The 21790-nt window shown below is 30.4% G+C and overlaps 3 protein-coding genes across 4 annotated transcripts; 2 read left to right on the forward strand and 1 right to left on the reverse strand.

Annotated features, from left to right (window-relative positions):
* The first annotated feature begins 4540 nt into the window (after positions 1-4540).
* LOC124531962 (putative protein FAM10A4) lies at positions 4541-12509 on the forward strand. 2 transcript variants are annotated; one of them, XM_047106552.1, is made up of 9 exons: positions 4541-4677; positions 4798-4999; positions 5081-5175; positions 6000-6208; positions 8200-8309; positions 8804-8963; positions 10052-10225; positions 11089-11239; positions 11960-12509. In XM_047106552.1, the coding sequence occupies exons 2-9, from the start codon at positions 4815-4817 to the stop codon at positions 12019-12021; spliced, it is 1146 nt and encodes a 381-aa protein (XP_046962508.1). In that variant the 5' UTR covers positions 4541-4677; positions 4798-4814; the 3' UTR covers positions 12022-12509. The 2 variants fall into 2 exon arrangements, with proteins under 2 accessions (XP_046962508.1, XP_046962509.1); XM_047106553.1 differs by having other exon boundaries at positions 4582-4673.
* A 997-nt stretch (positions 12510-13506) lies between these two features.
* LOC124532040 (39S ribosomal protein L38, mitochondrial) lies at positions 13507-15623 on the reverse strand. The gene is made up of 4 exons (XM_047106665.1): positions 15312-15623; positions 14603-15171; positions 13904-14065; positions 13507-13817 (listed from the first exon to the last, which is right to left on the reverse strand). The coding sequence occupies exons 1-4, from the start codon at positions 15494-15496 to the stop codon at positions 13543-13545; spliced, it is 1191 nt and encodes a 396-aa protein (XP_046962621.1). The 5' UTR covers positions 15497-15623; the 3' UTR covers positions 13507-13542.
* A 950-nt stretch (positions 15624-16573) lies between these two features.
* Positions 16574-20249, forward strand: LOC124531701 (lysine-specific demethylase lid-like). The gene has a single exon (XM_047106200.1). It carries the CDS (start codon positions 17058-17060, stop codon positions 19500-19502), a length of 2445 nt encoding a protein of 814 aa, XP_046962156.1. The 5' UTR covers positions 16574-17057; the 3' UTR covers positions 19503-20249.
* The last annotated feature ends 1541 nt before the right edge of the window (positions 20250-21790 follow it).

Here is a 21790-nt window from a genome sequence, read left to right on the forward strand (position 1 = left end):
TTTGAAGGATGGACACAAAAAAGAAATATTTCGATCAGGTCAAATTTGTTTTCGGTACTCACACTAATTATTTAAAGTTTCACAATGTAATGAATAGTTTAAGAAATCATGGAGAACATAACATACATACATCATTTTAGCAGGTACAGTAACATTTCATATTGGGTTCTAAAGAAGTGCATACTTACTTTTATTTGTAAATAAAACTAAAAGCGTTCCTGGTGGTTTTAATAACGGGCAAAAAATACTTTTGTTGTACGGCCCCCTTAAATATTTCATTTTTCATTAAAAAAAAAATATATATTTGTTATTAAAACAAAAATACAACTGAGTATTTTGTTAATATTTAAGGTGCCTACCTGATCATATTATAAAGTCGCTTTTGTTGTTTAAGCGGCAACATGGCATAATTCTTGAGGTACAGTGACAGACAGACACACTGCCAGACAGCGAATTAGTAGTATTATTATCTCAGTAATAGGGTCCCGTTTACACCCTTTAGGTACGGAACCCTAAAAAGTATTCGTTGACAGTTATTAGTTTATAAACTAACAAATAAACTAATAAAATAACATATAAATATGAATGCTTCATTCTAACGGCCAATATCTGGTTTCGTTTGCCTTTTAAAAGTACTTTAAAAAGTAAAAAATATTTGCGTGCATACCTAAAATTCCGTTATATTTTATTCTGCATTTTATACATGTATGAGCAATGTATACAATGCCTTAAATTAAATAAATTAAAAACATTTTCAGTAGTTGTTAATTACAAATAGTTTCAATAGCCACATACAGTCATAATTAAAAAATATTATTATAATTATCTGTATCAAGTACAAAATGGTATCATTAAAAAATAAGCAAAAACAAAACGTTGTTTTATAGATAACACTCTGATACGCGTAAGGGTATATTGAATGAATAATTCTTAGATAATACATACTATTTTATTAGTTTTACCAAACCCAGTTTGGGATGTCGTTAAAACTTATCAAAACAACAATATATTTTTATAGTATAAAATTGCATTGCATGCATAATAAAAATATGTATCATTCAAAATAAATAAATGTTTTAAATTGTATTACATTCATATAAATGATACATATTTTTTTATAAGTAAGGATAAATGCTTTTGTTTATTTCACATGTCAATATTATTAGTATTCTAACCTCTCAATTAGTTCAACTGTATTTGTACCTCGAGAACAACCGTGACACTAAACCATCGTTGCTGAACACAATAGACTATTTGACTGGTTTTTAAAATCCATTTTATATTATTTAGAAAAGGTTTTGTGAAGTAGGGAATTTGTTGTACATATTTGCCCAAAAATATCAAATTAAAAATTCCATATTTGAATAGTGCGCGAAAATGCTATTGCGATATTTTATTGATTGATAATATTGCGCTGCAATGGGGTCGGTGACGTCACTTTCCTGTATTGTAATCTGTGCTACATATAATCCACATACAGAATGACGACGTCATCATAAACCCGATCAATCAGGAGTTTTGAATAAATTAATTATTATTTTCAAGTTTCGTTACTGAATAACGATTTTTAAGCACATAATATAATGATTACCATAATTGACACTTTATTTTTCGTATTGTCAAATAGCCTATTGTAAACCCCTAGAGGTAGGGGGGTATGGAATGCACTACATAATTATGAATTAATGTATAATTCAATGCACTGGTAATGCGGGCGACGATCATTGTTGAACAGCTGATTTACAAAAAGTGACCGAAACATATTGCCGCCTTTTAAACATGGCGGACGCGCTTGCGCTTTATTTTTCATAAGATGGTCTCAACTGAAGGGCCATTCTGTAAAAAGTTACTTTGTGAATGAATGGATGTCACCCATAAAATATTAAAACTCGACTTAGGTTAATACGTTACTTTTATACCTGTTTCTTTTAAATACAATAATAATAAGACTTAATTTCGCAAATCATTTAAGGCTCCTTTTTTTCGCTGGAAAAACGCTTTACGCGCTTCCCCCACGTGATGGAAAGTGGGATGGTGTGTGGGACTCCCCGGTTTCCTGAACGCCTAGTGCGCCCAGGTCCACCGGGTTTACCCACTAAAAAACCAGCGGTACCCTCTCCGTCTTTCAGTGGGCGCCACGGGATAGCTTACGCATGCTACCGTGACATCATTTAAGGCTCCTTGTCTGATTCCTGTTTCGATTTTTTTCAGCCCAATAGCACCTATCTACTAAGTAAATTTATTTATTTAAATTTGTTATCGAGAATACAGGGCTTAAAATTCCATTTAAAACTAACATTCGTTTCTCGCTTAACTTGACATTATTACGATTTATTATACATTTGTCTTACGAAAAAATAATCTTAATTTAATAGGGATGTGCCTGCATCATCTTCCTTAGCTGTTCGTATCGATAAAGTCAAGGAAATGTATGAATATTAAATACAAAGTATCGGCGACTAAATCAGATATATTACACAGAATACAATAGTATTATAAAATATTTTTGATTTTAAATTTGTAATCCTACAGTTGAGTGAATGGAACGAATGTGTACGATATACGTGAAGATAATGTCACCAAGGAATCAGGAGTTATGGTACACCTATAGCTACTTTATGATATCATAACTCTCCTTGATTTCACGGAACCATCTAGTCCAACACACATAATATATCTATACATATGTTCATATTTTGATATGGACTTACGACAATACTTTCCCTTAAAAAATATGATTTTGAGGTTTCGTCGTCATCAAACTGATTGGCAGCAAATTTGCTTTACATTACTTTGTAACATAAGCATTTATTATTATTTACATTGTATAATTATTATTTTTTACTTCATTGATTATATTTTAATCTTCAGGCTGGAATATCTCATAATAAATGTTTGCTACCAAAGAGGGCTTGCTTCTTTGCCGGTAATAGCTTTATGTGTAATTGAGCACTGTAACATGACTATTCAAAGTGCTGTGTAATTCCAAAGAGCTTTTATGAACCTACTTTAATTAAAAAATTTGGTTTTTTATACCACCAAGTTAACATTTACATTAATTTATTTTATTTTATTTAACGTTTACTATTTTAAAAAATCTTTATTTTCAAATCTATCATTACTCTAAAGCCCTAAATGTGATGTGTAAGAAATAAATTTCATTTTATTTCATTAATTAAATTAATTTCATAAATACCAACTTATTAGTTACTATTCAAAACAACTTTTTATTCAACATTGCGTCTTTTAATTAGAAAAAGGTCCATGTAGCAAAACGTCTAACTATCTGAATAGCCGAAAGCCTAATTAGCGAATCGCCTAAACTTATTAGAATCCATTCACAGGCGTTATATTTATAATTAAATAGGGTAAATTAAGTATAATGATATTTAATTAAAAACAAATTAATTGGAATCACAACATCGGTAGAACACTGAAACACAGATTTAGAATCATTAAAAAAATTAATGAGCGGCATTATTGCGCAATCCGATAGTGAAAAAAAGTCGATAAAATCGTAATAGTATATTAAGTAACCTACATGTCAGTCCACTGAAAGCAAAATATCATAAAAGTAAAGTTAGAGTAAAAACTTTAAAGCTTATTTCCCAAAAGTACCATTGTGGCGCTTTCCTTCCTTTCCTCTGACAATATGTTCAGACATATATACATATAAGCATGTAAATAACTATTGATATAAAATATATTGGACTCAAACATATAAATAAAGTATTTATCCGTATAAAACAAATAACATTACCTAACATAAAGAATGTAAACCACTCCTAAAATATTCAGTGTTCTAGCAATTTATGTCAGTGGATCACAGCCATAAATTATTTGATAGAAATTCGTAAACAAAAACATGGAAGAATATTGACCACACGCGATGCTACATAATATAATACCAATAAATAGAAATGTAATAGTAAAAAATAAGACAAATGGGCATAGTTTAACACAAGACTGATGTATAAAGTATAATGCACGCGCCATCATAAAAAAAACAAACGGTTACAATGAATTTGGTTTTGTTGAAATACAATTTTTTCGTAAAAATTTTTTTTTATAATTATATTTATTATTTTATTATATTATATTTTTAATGTAGTTATGTAAGACTCATGCTATCAGTTTTTTCTTTATTATAGTAATTATAAGTATTAATTACCAATATTAAAAATTTAAAAGATTTTTAATTGTATAAGTATTCAACAACTAAATAATCTTTAAAATGTGATGCCATCTATTAAATTGAATGAAGAAACAAACTGTTAATAACTAATGACTTTAAAAAACAAATTAATAAAGATAGATTATATAATATTTAACTAAATAAGTAATATACTTAAGTTATTTTCATTTTCTTGTTAGAAAAAAATTATACACCACCTAGTGAGAGGTAAGCTAACTAGTTGAAAAGCCCACAGTTACATTATAATTGTAATTTTAATTACTTTAGTTAAGATCTTAAATGGAATATTTTTAAAAACAAATGACATATTTTACGTACTTATTGATTAACTTCGTTCTTTTTTTCTAATTTCCATTACAGATAATCAATAGCTAGCAACACTACTAAATGTCAAGCCGATGACAAGAATATTGTTTGATCTTTTATGAGAATACTAATCGAATATTTCACCATTTTTTTTGCAAGTATAATTTGGAAAGTAGGTATGTATTTTGTGATGAGATAGTCTTATTTTGTATTATTACATTTTATAATCTTATTAAGGATAATTTTAATCGATTTAATCTTTATTCTGTTAATCAACGTGTCCATTTTGCCGGCAGAATAACCGATCGTAATAATGAGTTGTCCGTTTAGTGAGGAACAATTGTTGCAATTAAAAGCTTTTGTAGAGCTATGCAGGATACAGCCTCAGATATTGCAACACCCTAAATTGTCTTTTTTCAAAGACTATTTAGTATCACTCGGCGTAACCATACCCAATGTTTCTCGGGAAAGTCAGGATGTTCCGGCATCTGGCGACCGGTATGTACTAAATATTATTAAATCGTTGTTTATTCATATTCTTAAATGCATATTATTGTTTTAAATTTTCAAAATATACAGTGCGAATGCTGAACCCAATCCTGAACCGTGTAAGGCAAGTGCCTCGTCTGAAGAAGAGTCTGATCCGGAGTCTGACGTAGAACTAGACATGGAAGGTATGTTATAGTTCTTTCTACGGCTTTCCTTATACTTTTGAGTATTTTGAACTTTACAAATTACAAGTCTATGCCTTAGTTCTAAAAAGTCTTATATCATTGAATCTTAGGTTTGATAATCAGAATTTAAACAATTGACAATATTGTTTTATATAATATGTCTTTCTGTATAATATTGTGGTATTAGTGTGAGACTTAAGCCATTTTAGTACAAATTGGTATATTTATTTAAATGATTTAGCAACTGATAATATGTAGTTTACGCTATGCTCATATTGCTTTGGCTTTTGGCATTTAGCACCAGGTCACAGAATTTATGAATAATATGAATAATTATAAATGTTTCGAAACATGATCAAAACTAAACTGATACTAAGCATATAAAAAATACTTGTATGTCTTCTGAGTGTATCATCAATAATGCAATTGAATCAAATCATTGTGCACTTGTTAGCATTAATGTGTAGGTATCAGACAGTGTAGGTATCATATTAATATTATAAATTTAATTGTAAAATTTAAAGTAGGTTTGTCTGTCTGTCTGTCGCACTTTCATGATCAAACCAATGAACCAAATTTGATAAAATTTCCTGTGAAGCAAACTTGATCTTCAAGGAAGAACATGAGTGATAATTTCTGCCCAAGGGGTTGGTTGTAAATGATAACCACCCCCTAAAAAGAGCAAGCAAATCCACGGCTGACAACTAGTTCTATCAATATAAATGACCAGCAAATGTTAGCAAAGATATGTGCCATGCAGTAGCTAGAATATTTTTACGTTTATAAACAATTAAATATATCTGTCTCCTGATTTCAATTCACAGGTGTAATCTCTGATACGTCAGAAGCAAATCAAGAGATGGGTGATCAATTAAAGGAAGTGACAGATGAAGAACGTGATCAGTCTGATGAGAAAAGATCTGAAGCGATGCAAGCATTCTCGGAACAGCGGTTGGATGAAGCTATCGCTTTGTACACAGAAGCTATAAAACTAAATCCACAGAGTGCTTTGCTTTTTGCTAAAAGGGGTCAGGTAATAGTAGTACACATTATGTTCATTAGTTTATATAAATCCTGCAATACGCATTTTAGTTCATATATTTATTTATTATTTATTACACTACTAATACTGCACCATCTATGTACATACTCATACGTTACGTTTATTTATCCTGGTGTGAGAAAAATATTTTCATATTTCATTCGGAAACATAAAGCACAATATAATACACAAAAATTTGAAAACAATGAAGTTTTTACACAAGCTAACAGTTTCTACACTATATAACGCGGAGTTAACTTGATATCAATATTATTTTAAAAGTAACAAAATATATAAACAATAAGAACATTTTATCTTATTAATAATATTGCTGTTTACAATTTTTATCACAAGCTCTTATCAGACAGCATTTTTTGGTGTAGTTCATCAAATGTTGACATTGAATGTGATTTACATTTTTCTCTAATAAAAATATATTGGATTAACAATATTATTTAAAATTTTATAAATAAAATATTGATATTTACAGCCTATATTTATCAAGCTGCTCAATATACTTTTCTTTTAAAAAGTGGATTCAAATATGCACTTTTTTATTGTAGATTCAAAACAGTTAAATACAATAATGTAAGTTTTAATATTAAAAGGTCAATTTAGTGATTGATTGAGTTGAATTGATGATGAAAATAAAATTAAAATGTCATAACATACATATATAGTGGCACTGTGTATTTTCATTAGCATTATTCATTATTGCTCTGCCGACTGGTCATACTGTGACTGTTATATAATTTTTTTTATTTTATGGAATAGATTGGCGGATGACCATATGAGCCACATGATGGTAAGTGGTAATCATCACCCATAGACAATGACGCTGTAAGAAATATTAACTATTCCTTACATTGTCAATGCGCCACCAACCTTGGGAACTAAGATGCTATGTCCCTTGTGCCTGTAGTTACACTGGCTCACTCACCCTTCAAACCAGAACACAACAATACTGCATATTGTTGTTTAGCAGTAGTATATCTAATGAGTGGGTGGTACCTACCCAGACGGGCTTGCACAAAGCCCTACTACCAAGTGAAAACCTTTGTATAAATAGATTTAGCTTTATAAATGAGCTTTGAAAAAAAACTAATTTATTTTTGATGGAATGGAATGCCCCTTGGAATGTTTAATGAGGTTGTGAGCTTTATTTGGGGAATGGAAGTTGAAATTTATTTATCCTTCTATTTATATGTAAAAGAACATTGTTATACTATTTTCCTAAAGGATCATAAAAAACTTTTGCTTTAAAAAAATAATTTGTTTTAGCTATTAGCATGTTTTCAAACGAAATGTAAATTTGCTGATGTTATTTTTATTAAAGTAAACATTATATGTTCTTATATTTCGTATAGATATCTATTTATAAACATCAAAACAATAATAATAATTGTAATTCTATACAGGCTTTTATGGTGTAACACTCCATTTTTTACATTGTTCATTGAGTTAGCCATGAAAGTGATACAGAGATACTTTCGCATTTGTAATATTAGTATAGATGGTGCACTAAGTTAATTGCTCACTGATTTTAATATCTCAAAATATATAGATATTACTGAACTAACTTTTGACTCAATCTGCCATTTGCTCAGCACTTTACAACTTTGACGAAGGATGTATGCACGTTAAGTATTCGTATATAAACAAGCAAGCCACATTCAATTATTGATACCAATCACCGCTTGTTAACATGTCTCATGAAGCATGACGATAAACAGTGTACTATACATGTTTAAAAGATATACATATTCATTCGGTAACAAAAACAGAAAAGGGCTTAATTGTAAAAGCCAATAAATGTCCCACTGTTGGGTGAAGGCGCCCTTTCCATTAGAGAAGGCTTGGAGTTAATTCAATAAATATTTTTTTTCTTAAGAACAGTATTATGAAAGATTATTTAACATTGAAGGTGGCAATGGTTTATATTCTGTATACTTATTTAAAATTTGTTTTTTTGTTTGTTTCAGGTATTCCTTAAACAAAACAAGTTGCATGCCTGTATCAAGGACTGTACGCAGGCTTTGGAACTGAACTGTGATAGTGCAGCTGCATATAAATTCAGAGGACGAGCATACAGGTATGATTTTTATTTTCTTATACAATTTGCTTTCATATTCTCTTATGTCTGTTTATTTTGAGAAATTATTTTAAATTATTAATTATTAATTATTTTAATTTAAACAGTTATTTCTTTGTTAGTTTTGATTAAACTTAATAAAATAAACTAAATACAAAATGATAAATTCCTGAAATTACTTGTTCCATTTTCCAAAATATTCAGACAGAAAATACTATGTCCTTACCTTGAAATTTTCTAAAGCTGTTTATAAGTTGCTTACAAAACAATATGAGAGTTACTGTATTTTTTTATTTATTCTGTGTTTTATAAAAATTGTTTTGTTTTTTTTAATATATTTTTGTTTCATCCAACATGGTAAAATTTGTGTTGATATAGACTTTGCATAGACACCGAGATAAAATATCCAACTCAAGTCATGCCATTTTGATTTATTAAACAGTAACTTGAAGATATAAGGAATAATTCAATGTAATAATTCAACAATATTTTAGTCTCTTGGGTAAGTTTGAAGAGGCTTCACACGATCTCTGCGAGTCACTGAAGATTGACTATGACGATCAAGCCAATGAGTGGCTAACTCTAGTGAAACCAAACGCTGAGAAGCTCCGCCAACACAAACTCAGTATTCAACGCAAGAAAGAAGAGAAAGAGGTTTTTTTTATTTATTTAAATAGGCAGACTGACGATGAGGCAAGATGAAGGTAGATGGCCATCGCCCATAGACATTAGCTCTATGACCCTTTCACCACCTCTTATATTGTCAATGCATACCAACCTTGAGAACTAAGATATTATGTCCCTTGTGTCTGTATTTCACCCCCATTTACCCTTTGAGCTGGAACACAATAATACTAAATATTCCAGTATGCCAGTAGGATATGAGATTAAGGGGTGGTATACACTCAGACGTACTTGCACAAAGCCTACCTCTTAATACTTAAGAGGTAAGTTAATATACAGATAAACTATTTTTTATTTTTATTTTGTCGTATTCATTTATATACTTCATTCTTACTTCACAATGGATTATAACAATGCTATATTATTCATCACAATGACTTTTGTTTAAACAATGATCAAGAAAGCATAATATATAGGTTGATTAAAATAATTGGTATTCGATTAAAATATGATCTTTGAGATACCTCTACTAACAAATTAAAACTTAGTTGGATCAAAACCAAAAAATATATTATATTCTAAGTAATAAAGATTATCAGATAATAAGGAAAACTATATTGGCTTTAAAAAACTGAAACCAGACATCTGACACTAAATACTAATTTGGTCAAGATCATATACCCTACTAGGCAATACACTTCTAATTAATAGTTAGTTTAGTAACCAATATCAATGTTACATTCTAACTTCTAACAATACTAGGTATAGTTCGACACAACTTAGATGTAGCATCAGCAAAATTAGTAAAACCAATCGCACCCGAATGTTTTTTTTTTTCTGGTATAGGTTGGCGGACGAACATATGGGCCACCTGTTGGTAAGTGGTCACCATCGCCCATGGACAATGACGCTGTAAGAAATATTAACTATTCTCGGGTCGAACTGACGCGAGAATCTATAGCGACGAATAGCGTCGAATGGCGCGATAGGGAGCTATTTCTATTGGTCGTATAAATCGACAGTAATCGGTTTTAATTAATTTGCCGACGCTACATTCTAAGTTGTGTCGTATTATACTTAAGTCTTAGTTCAAATTCATAATTGATTGAATATTTCAGCACCGTGAGAAATTACGAAGAGCCCGCAACGCGCAAGAGGCTCGTGCGAAGGCAGCTCAAGAGGCGCAAGCGCAGGCCGGCTTCCGCGGGGCCGCGCCCCCCGGCATGGACTCCTTCGAAAACGTTGACTTCGCCAAACTAATCTCCGATCGTGAACTATTTGAAACACTGAAGGTATGAAAGCAAAGCTGACCTGAGATGGCCCAGTGATTAGAAACGATGATTGCGGGTTCAAACCCAGGCATGCACTACATATATGTGCTTAATTTGTGTTTATAATTCATCCCGTGCTCGACGGTAAAAGTAAACATAGTGAGTAAACCTGCATGTGTCTAATTTCATCGGAATTCTGCCACATGTTCATTCCACAAACCCGCATTGGAACAGGGTGGTGGAATATGTTCCAAAACCTCTCCTTAATGGAAGAGGAGAGAGCCTTATGCCAGTAGTGGGAAATTAACAGGCTGTTACTTTACTTTTGTTATGAAAACAAAATGTATACATACAATTTTATAGATTAAGATAAATATTGAAAAATATTGAAACAATTGACAGTTGTCATATGAAAACTTCATATCAAAAAACAATCTTCTTAGTTTTGTTCTGCTTGAAATCGTAATCTGATGTCTGGAAAATGCAAGACTTATAATACAATGATATAGGACACTACGTATTGTCTTCCTAAAAATATGTTACTGAACAATCTTTGCTTACTTTATATGCAATCACTGTCAGTCCTAAAAAATATTGAAAATACTTATTTCCTAAATGAATGACGAATCTTTTATTATGTTTAAAACACATTTGCGTTACGTTTTCGTATATGTTATCTAACCATAGACAATAAGCAAAATCTAGAATCTGTATATGTTTACATGTGTTAAGACTATAGTCTTAACTAAAAGGTAGGACTTAAAAAAAAAGTATAAAATGTATTGTATCATCTCTTTCCAAGATTTTTCATCCTTCCTTGTTATTAAAGGTTGGGTTAAATTATAAAATAAATTATTATAATATAATTTAATAAATTGTTTTAGGACCCAGAAATATCGGCCGCCTTATATGATGTCTCATCAAACCCGGCAAACTTCATTAAATATCAGAACAATCCCAAGATAGTAGCTGCCTTAGAAATGTTAAGGAGTAAATTTGGAGCTGGTGGTGGACCAGCACCGGGTGGTTTTGGAGGTAAAAATATTTACTTTTTACTTGTCATCGTACTTTGGTTCATTTAACATTTTATTATTAATTTTCAAAGATATTTTGTTTTCTTTTTTGTGTTTATGGTATAGGTTGGCGGGCGAGCATATGGGCCACCTGATGGAAAGTGGTCACCATCACCCATAGACAATGACGCTGTAAGAAATATTACCTTACATCGTCAATGTGCCACCAACCTTGGGAACTAAGATGTTATGCCCCTTGTGCCTGTAGTTACACTGGCTCACTCACCCTTCAAACCGGAACACAACAATACGGAACAAACAATAATGAGTACTGTTATTTGGCAGTATAATAACTGATGAGTGGGTGGTACCTACCCAGACGGGCTTGCACAAAGCCCTACCACCAAGTATAGACTTCTTGAAGTAGATTGTAAAAAGTACTATTTATTTTTCTACAACACAACACTGCAAAGTACTATTTATTTTTCTGTTTTAACAATTTTGGCATTCATATTTTTTTAGTAATTTATTTTAGCTGACCATATCTGCTTAAGTCATGTTAATCTGCTAAAGTACTAATGAGTACACTCTTATATATCAAGAAATTGTAGAAAGAAATAGTATACATATATGTTTTTTTTACCATGGTAATACTTACACACATATACACACACACACCTATACACTTTTGACTTAGACTGCAGGTTACTGTATTATTTTTATAATTGTTAATTTATTACAGGTTTCGGAGGCGCACCAACTGCTGGAGCTAAAAATTCTGACGATGATGTCGGCTTAGACTAGAGACAATTCATGTTTGGAATACCAAATAACTATTGTTTGAACATTCATAATCAAAGTATGTTATATATTGTGAAACACGATCAAAAACATTTCTTCTATTGTACTGAAGTTGTATGTTTTTATTAAATTACTTGCAATTGTTTTTCTCTATGTATAGAATAATTTTAAATTGCTCGCAAAATTCCCATCGATAAGCTGTTTTAAAAATTCATTCTCACTTCTGTAAAAATGTATTTAGAGTTAAAACAATTAAAATAACATGTAAATGTTTGATAAATATATAAATTGAATGGATTTATTGGCAACATCCAATATATATCTTTTTAATATATTTTTTTAACAAAAAAATGTCCTCTGTAATTTTGCTTTGACATCAAAAAATTTATGGTGTAGGAATACATTTTTTTATTTAAGCATTTTTATAGCTACACAAGATGTTTAGTAAATTGTATTTTAATTTGCTGGCAGTAAATACTTCAATACTTAAATTGCTGTTTTATTACCTGTTGTGTTTCTGAATTTAGTTTTATTACTCTTTCTTAAAGGAATATAAAAAATATTGATTATATAAATTTGTAATATTAAGATTCAGTATGATTTAAATTAAAAGGTCGTAGGAGGCTAGGATTATTAAATTATAGTCCTATATACATAGCTCATCTTAAAAGATCATACTATCTAGATTTTAAATGTGGCTTATTTATGTTAAAAGCCGCAATAAAGTTGAATTGACTTCTTGTTTGTGGATTCAATGTTGGAGCAGCTATTATTAAAAAAATTCACCAACTAAATTTTACTGGCGGACTAAAGTAAATTTTATAATTTTTACATTTCTTTCTATATATTATTATTTATTTATGGCGAATGGAATAGCATTTTTTACCTTTCTATATTGCACATTTAAATAATAAAATTGAATGTAAGGACTCTTGGGTTTAACTCTAAAATCTTAGAAATTTAAAAGCAAATATATTTAAAAGAAAATTAATATATTTTTAATATTATCAATTGTTGCATGTGTGATAAAATTAACATTTTTATGTACAATTAAAAGAGATGCAATTTTTATGATTATATTATATCTTTCTCCACAGGCATATGCTTGGGTTAAAAGTTTTCCTAAATTTCACTTGCATTATTGGTGAAGGAAAACTTTGAGAGGAAATCTGCAAGTTTTCAATTTCAATGAATAATATCTGCTACTAGGGTCTACAGTAATTACTAGTCTGTGTTGAATGATGGAAAAAGCTCGAACCTCCTCAATAGATGAGAGCAGCAGAACAATTACAGAATTTCGCATTATTCCGTTTTTTGCATTATTGCACTGAATTTACACATTGGGGTGCTACTATTTTCCTGGAGTTTTTTCTTTCCGTGTCTCTTTCTGCCATTGTTTCTTTGCAATAACATTATCTTTTTAAGCAGAAGGTCTATTGTCTTGTTACACTCATAATTCAATGGAACAGCAAATGAAACACATAATTAACAGATATCTAATTTAATTTCCTTTTTAATTCTAATTTACACATCATTAACTCTTCCCCAACCTAATCTTATCTTTTTCTCATGCACTTTCAGCCATGATGGCATATTTCTTGGTAGTGGATGGGCATTTGGGAATCTTAAGGGAGGTGCAGGAGCCTTAAACGGATCCTCAGTTTTCAATTTCCTCAGTAAATATTCCTTGTTGATTTGTTTCGGATCTCTATACTTGTCCATATATAAGTTGAATGGTTTTCTCCTAGGGAACCACTCTTGAGGCCTTATGTAAGGTTCTGGGAAGTCATATTCATAAACTGGAACAAAAAAAATATATAAAACATACAATCATAAGAAAAAATATACAATAATGATAATTATGTAAGTATAAAATATAAATTACTTGGTTCTTTTCGATTTAATGTTTTATTAAAGAAATCTTTCACAGTTATATCCCAATCACTTTGGTAGAAAGCGAGCCCTATTGGTGTAATATTATCTTGATATTTTTTGTACCAATCCCTAGTACAAAATGTTCTTTCCTCCAGGGATGATGATGAGGTGACTGAAAAAAAAATATATTAAGAAAATATTAAGTATGATAGATAAATATGTACTAAATTTAATAGTGATTAATTGTACTACTACTAGAACACTTAACAGGAGAAAAGCTTATGAAGACAGTTGGCATATCCCACCACCACTGAATAGTTAATCTAACACTAAACAGCAATTCTGAGTGTTTTTGTGTTCCCGTATGAAGAATGATCGAGCCAGTGAGACATCAGGCACAAAGACGTTATAAGGAATTATTAATAATTTTTATAGCACTAATGACAAAATGGAAAAATCTTGGCAGTGGTGATTTGCCAACCATACAACTACCATATTATGAAAAAAAATCTTGTATGTGTAAGGCAAAATCGAAAGCTACTATATCTTCAAGCAACAAAGTATGTGGTATGGTCCCTGACTTCATATCTAATGCATGTTGTTAGCCACTTTCAAACACTAAGCTCTTTCCATAAAATCCTTTATAGCACTACTATTATATTTAATATTATACTAAGTATTAATTAATTAACAATATAACAAAACTTACTTTTAGGTAAATCATACGAAATCATTCCATCTTGCTTATATAAAACAAAAACATATCTATGATAGCCTGTTCCCTTCAGTGGAAATGGTCGTAAATAATCAGCAATAACATCTCCCTTTTCAATTGAATTTCCCGGGATGTTGGCTATAAACCAGTGAACATATTCCTTGTCATTTTCTGTCAAATGTCCATCGAGGTTAGTTAAAGCGAGTGTCCACAATGTATTACCATCTGTTTCATATGCAACATGTGGACTTTCAAGAGCTTCTGCAGGTTTTATCACATTTCCATAGTAGACCGGTAAGCAGTTACCATCGTTAATGTCATAAAATACTTCTAAATGCAGCTGAGGTATGAAAAATCCTTCTCCATATAAATGTTCAAATACACCATAGTGATCAGCTATTTGTTTTTTATGCATGGGGCCTAACGACTGGAGCCAGTCTTTCTTAGATCGCTCCAAATCAACTTCTAAAAGGCCTTTGCGCGCGAGCTCTTCCATTTTTTTATCATTTTTAGCTGTTTTCGATTGTTCCATTCGTTCTTCACGAGCTTTGGATGATGATTTTCTAAGACATGAAATTATAATTAAATTTAAAAATTATAATAATTTAATATTTAGTGTTGCAGATACAGAACAATTATGTGTATTTCTATATCGTAATTAAAATTTTACAAAATATATTATTAACGTGTAGCAAATACTCACTTCTCTGACGGATATCCAATGTCAATTCTTGTTGTGTACAATTCATCTTTATAATTAAGCTCATCTAATCTTTCTTTTATTGTTCTGCATTGTATTGGAGGTTTTCCTCTTATTCGATGGCCCAACCGTATTTGTTGATATTGGTGAAAACTATTTATTCGCCAAAAGGAGCGAAAATTATTCATTTTAAATAGTGATAAAAAAAACGAATAAGAAGTGAAATATTATAAAATTATTCACTTAGGTTTATAAGTAAATACAATAAATTAATTAATGTTACATAGGTAACTTAGTAATTAGTATTTTATAACTAGTATTTAAATTTATTAAATACGTAAAGTAACCTCTTTCATTTAAGTATGATCAAATTGACACTTGACAGTACCGAGTGACATTAGCAGCAGAATCTACCACTTAAAATTTGAATCTGGCACAAATGAAAATACAATTTTTTTTTTATTTAAAATTTAACCATTTTAGTACTTTCGAAATAATTATTGCTTGAAACCGCATTAGCAAAAGTACAAAAAATACCATAACAGTAAAAAACAAACTACACTGTCTTTAAAAATGTAAATTTTATAATATTATTATATAAAACATTTGATTAATATTTCAACAACAATTTAAAATATAAAAATAACAAATTGTTTTTTACTATCATAACTCAAGTCTCTTTTACAGAAGGGCAAATATTGTATAAATTATAAAACTACTTTGGAATTTTGTTAAAGATAATTTTAATATTATTAATGATTTAAAAATAAAAATATTTTTATTACGTTATGAATATGTAAATAAAGAACAATTAATTAATTAAATATCAATTAACTCATTCAACTTTTGTGTATTTGTATATATTATACAATATATAATTTGTTAAATAAATTGATTAAATAACATTTATGCATGTTTCATAAATTCTATAATTATTCATTTAAACATAGACTCGTGTTTTATAACATTTTACCTTACAATTATTTAATAAGATAAAATCGTCTTACTAAATAAAAATCCCAAGTGTATAAAATAATAATCAAATTTTATTCAACAATCATTTAATCTATATTCTTGTAGTAATGTTAATTGGTTTAAACTTTAAGTTATTTGTCGAAAAAATAATACAATTCTAATTACAATTAATCAATATTGCTTAAAAATATTGTCCAAAGGTTTTAGTGTAATTGATTTGTATTACCAACATAATAATTGCATTTTAATAGTGTCGAAATTAAGACAACCAATCAAAACATCGGACGACTGCGTATCTGAAATCTGAATAACATAGAACGAACGTCTGTATGTGTGAGCAGGAGGTCTAAGCTTCTGAGGACTGTGCAAACTGATGTAAAATTTGTTTCTGTTGTGAGTTGTGACTTATGTTGCGTGCGACAGTCGCAGGTATCGCCTTTACTGTGATCACGATCAGTTGCATTAACCGTATATTTTGTGATGATTAGATCGTATAAATTGTGTTTTTATGACATTTGTATTTCACTGATAATAATTGAGTGAAAAATTAAACATATAATTTTACTGTTGTGTTGAGTGAATAAATGACAAAATGGTATATTTTTGTCAATCAACGAAGTCGACGATCCTATGTATAGTTCCCCGATCTTTGCAATATTAGGAGCCATTTACACATGGCGAGAAGTCACGTAGGCATTAGTGATTTTTAAACGTGGGATTTAAAATTGTGATCTATTTCTGACGGTTACTATTATTAATGTAGTTCTCAGAAACATGGATAGCAAAAATATCCAAAAAAATGCAATGCAGAAAAGTGCTGAATTCACTTTCACTCCTCCACCGGAGGCGCCCATATTTGAGCCTACGGCTGAAGAATTTATGGATCCTCTGGGATATATCGCTAAGATTCGTCCCGTCGCAGAAAAAACGGGCATATGTAAAATAAAGCCACCTGCTCGTTGGCAGCCACCTTTTTCTCTAGACGTAGATAAATTAAAATTTGTTCCACGGATTCAAAAAGTTAATGAGTTGGAAGCCATAACACGCTTGAAACTTTTGTTTCTCGAAAAAATCTTAAAATTTTGGGAATTACAAGGATCTCCACTAAAAATTCCTATGATTGAAAACAAAACTTTAGACTTGTATTGCCTAAAATTTTGGGTAGATGAGGAAGGAGGCTTTGAAAATTGCAATAATCCTAAAAAATGGCGAAAGATAGCTAATACTATGGGTTACAGTCAGAGCACAATAACAATGAATTTTCTTAGGAGTAATTATGAAAAGATCCTTCTTCCTTACGAAATATTCGAAAAAAGCAAAGCAGATATATTAAAGACTGTTAAAAAGGCTGAACCAAAAACTGAAATTAAAGATGATAATGAAGCTGGGAAGCAATTGTTCAAAGAAATATCAATAGAATCTATAACAAAACTTAGAAATGAAAATGTTGATGAGAAACCTCATACAAGCATTAAGAAAGCAAAGACAGGTTCAGATATTAAACCTGATCATGATGGTGGAAAAATTAAAATGGACTTTGAGGAAATCAAGCGTAACAGAGAATTGAGAAAACTAGCTTGTTATGGGCCCGGGCCTAAAATGCCTGGGCTGAATGATGAAGAGTTTGACATCACTAAATCCAGGAAGAGACCCAGATATGATTTAGATCCATTGGCTATATATATTTGTGCTATTTGTCAAAAAGATCACAGGGATGATTTACTATTGATTTGCAATGGATGTTCAGACACATATCACACATTTTGCCTCAAGCCCCCTCTCAGTGTGGTGCCTGACGGTGACTGGCGTTGTCCTTGTTGCATTGCTCAAGAAGTCCATAAGCCAGCTGAGGCTTTTGGCTTTGCTCAAGCAGAAAGAGAGTATACTTTGCAACAATTCGGTGAAATGGCAGATAAATTTAAATCTGACTATTTTGGAATGTCCGGTCATTTAGTACCAACAAATGTTGCAGAAAAAGAATTCTGGAGGATCATATCATCAGTAGAAGAGGATGTTACTGTGGAATATGGTGCAGATTTGCATTCTATGGATCATGGGTCTGGTTTTCCAACGAAATCATCACTTAATTTATATCCTGGTGATCAAGAATATGTTGACTCAGGATGGAATTTGAACAACTTGCCAGTATTAGATGGTTCTGTTTTAAGATTTATTAACGCTGATATATCTGGTATGACGGTACCATGGATGTACGTTGGTATGTGTTTCTCAGCATTTTGTTGGCACAATGAAGATCATTGGAGTTATTCAATTAATTATTTACATTGGGGTGAAGCAAAAACTTGGTATGGAGTCCCAGGGAATGGAGCAGAACTTTTGGAAAATGCAATGAAAGCAGCTGCACCTGATCTTTTTAAATCACAACCAGATTTGTTACATCAACTGGTTACCATAATGAACCCTAATATATTAATGGCAGCTGGAGTACCAATATACAGAACCGATCAGCATGCTGGTGAATTTGTTGTTACCTTCCCCAGAGCATATCATGCTGGATTTAACCAGGGATACAATTTTGCTGAAGCTGTTAATTTCGCTCCTCCTGATTGGCTCAAAATTGGTCGGGATTGTATAATGCATTACAAAAATTTGAAAAGGTTTTGTGTATTTTCACATGATGAACTTATATGCAAAATGGCACTAGAAGGTGATCGTCTAGATTTAGACACAGCTCTGGAAACTCAGAAAGAATTAGTACATGCAACAGAAGAGGAGGGTAGATTGAGAGCATTGATTGCTAAAAATGGCTTGAAAAATGTCCGCAGGACTGCCTTTGAGCTCCTTGGGGATGATGAAAGGCTTTGTGAAATTTGCAAAACAACATGTTTTTTGTCTTCTCTATCATGCGAGGATTGCAAACATATGGCTTGTCTACAACATGCCATTTCAGAAGAATTCTGTAAATGCGCTTTGAATAAAAAAACATTGTTTTACCGGTATGATATGGACGAACTGCATATCATGCTACAAACTATTGATTTCAGAGTAAACAGTTTTGATAAATGGATGACTGAAACTAAAAATATTCTGTTGCCAACAGCTCCGGATATTGGTAGACTTCAGAAATTAAAAGTTTTAGTAGATGAAGCGGAGGAACTTAAAATACCAAAGTGTACATTACTAACTCAGCTTAAGGAAGAATACACTAAGGCTACAGATAATGTAGAACCTATTGTTATTGAGTTAGACGATGATTAAAAGTTATGCTTCAAAGATGGACCGAGCATTAGTACAAAGTAAAAAAAAAAACATTTATTTTTTATTTATATAATATCATGAGCGGAAAAGTAAAATGCATTTTAGTAGCTGTACAAGTGATAAAAGTTTTGAGGTTTTATATTTATGAGTACTATTCACTTCAACAAACATAATTACTAACAAAATTAGCATAATTTAGTCTTCACAAATACCAAAACTGTACCAACTTGTACAGACTGATTTGCATTTTAGTCATTTTGCCATTTAACAAATGATATGTATGTGATGGACTAGTTTGTAAGATACTATGAATGATAGTTTATTTGATATCATCACAATAAATAGCAGCTGGATTAAAATATACATTCATTTTGTATAATGTGAATAGTATACATTATGTACTTTAAGTATAATGTATAACATAATTAAAAGAATAGTTCTAAATACTTAATGTCTGTGTATTAACATTTTATATCTAAAACAATTATTAGAATTTTGGAAGTGATGGTAAGAATCCCACCGTTTTGAATAAGATGTTCTTGTAATTAAGAAGCAAGTATTTAATTTCGAAACATAGTAATAGAAAATTATTATGTTTCCCTATGATAAATTTGATCTCATTGAGTACTCTGGTACTGGAAATTAAAGTTGATATATTGTGGGATTAACTTTCATTAATTCTATTCTTGAATCATATTTTGATATATAGTATTTCTTTCTATCAACAGAAAAGGCCTACTTACTAAGTAAATGCCTTGTCTTGCCTTGCCTTTTTTTAAATTAATAGTTATGCAACAAGCAATTTATGTTTTTATAGTTCTGGAATGCTGTATGCAGTGAGTTAAAGAATAATCCCATAATGTCATTAATTGTCTTCTAGTGCTATCAGTTTCGAAAATCGACTTAAAAATAATACAGATTCTGAAAGTCTATAGAAATGATTAAACCCAGGTAGCACCATAAGACATTAGAATAAGCTTGTATTTCTGAGGTTAGGATTAATTTACTAAGTACCTTAAATTTAGTGTAAAAGGAGGCTATGATTAATGAGATGTATATATAATGGGAATATATTTCATAGCGACTTAGGCAGTATTCCTATTTATTGTAAATTAATATGTAGTTTACATGATACTATAATCTTGGAATAATTATTATGTTGACCACAAATGAAGATTTATTCCATTACTGAGGGTAATAAAACAGTTCAATTATAAGTAAATTTTAATTATTGACTGGATACTACTACACAATTTAACTTTGATGTAATTCGTTTTCATTGACTTTTTACATGTTTGTTCTGTGAAATTTTGCATGACAAAACTTTGTATATGATTGCTGCAAATGCACACACTTGTAGGTATACATTTTATGAAAATTATTAAAAAAATATTGGACTAATATTAATTATCTTTGGTTTAAAGGATATTATTTAAAATGAAATATTGTGTCTATTTCCTAGTGATGTTTGTGTTCATGTTCTGAATTTGAGATTTAACGATCGTATGTGAGGAAAACTTTCCATAAATCTGTGTTAAATTCTAAATAAATAATTTTAGATTGTGAACTTTGTTTGATTTATAATTATTTAAAATTAATCATTTCCAATTCACCAGTAACTAGAAACATACTCTATCTCTATTTATCACTCTTATCTTTGGCATTTTTACTATTATGTCAGTAAATATTTCAGATAATTTAGACATGATTGAAATAAAATATTACATACTCTTAAACTGGTCTGTTCAAAGTGAGAAAACTCAGGGCTTATTTATTTGAGGAAATAAAAACAAAATTCATTCATAAAGCTGTGCATTTATTTTATAAAACTGTGCAAACTTTAAGTGATTATATTCATAAATCATTATACAAAATATCTTACAAAAAATACTATATAAATAAATTAGTTACGTATATGTATTTGGTTTAACTCATGATTTAATCACGCTGAGCACCTTATTTAATATTTAATAATGATATATAAGTGACATGACAATGAAATAAGTTAATAAATATGTTTAGCAAAAAATAAAGCAATTTAAAAAAAAGCGCAGTAAGTTACAACAAATGATAATATTAATGTTTCAATAAACGTGCAAATTGCATATAACAATACAAAAGCACTTCCAGAGGTGGCAGCTGTGTGTTAAATCCTTTACATTCAGATTCCATACAGCACTTGTCCCAAAAAAAATTGATAAGAAAAAGCGAGAGAGGAATGATGATGATGGCCTAATAACACATATTTGTACATAGATTTAAATCTCTAGTAGTGTAAGTAATCTTAA

This window comes from Vanessa cardui, chromosome 8 (genome assembly GCF_905220365.1).
Source record: "Vanessa cardui chromosome 8, ilVanCard2.1, whole genome shotgun sequence".
Classification (NCBI taxonomy): Eukaryota; Metazoa; Arthropoda; class Insecta; order Lepidoptera; family Nymphalidae; genus Vanessa; species Vanessa cardui.

What these genes read in the sequence shown, in the direction of transcription:
- LOC124531962 (XM_047106552.1), top strand. Translation starts at nt 4,815, where the DNA reads ATGAGTTGTCCGTTTAGTGAGGAACAATTGTTGCAATTAAAAGCTTTT. An exon ending in GTTCCGGCATCTGGCGACCG is followed by an intron (nt 5,000 to 5,080) that starts GTATGTACTAAA and finishes CAAAATATACAG; the next exon opens with TGCGAATGCTGAACCCAATC. An exon ending in AGCACCGGGTGGTTTTGGAG is followed by an intron (nt 11,240 to 11,959) that starts GTAAAAATATTT and finishes AATTTATTACAG; the next exon opens with GTTTCGGAGGCGCACCAACT.
- LOC124532040 (XM_047106665.1), bottom strand. Translation starts at nt 15,496, where the DNA reads ATGAATAATTTTCGCTCCTTTTGGCGAATAAATAGTTTTCACCAATAT. An exon ending in ATTGGATATCCGTCAGAGAA is followed by an intron (nt 15,172 to 15,311) that starts GTGAGTATTTGC and finishes TTCATGTCTTAG; the next exon opens with AAAATCATCATCCAAAGCTC. An exon ending in ATTAAATCGAAAAGAACCAA is followed by an intron (nt 13,818 to 13,903) that starts GTAATTTATATT and finishes TTTTTGTTCCAG; the next exon opens with TTTATGAATATGACTTCCCA.
- LOC124531701 (XM_047106200.1), top strand. Translation starts at nt 17,058, where the DNA reads ATGGATAGCAAAAATATCCAAAAAAATGCAATGCAGAAAAGTGCTGAA.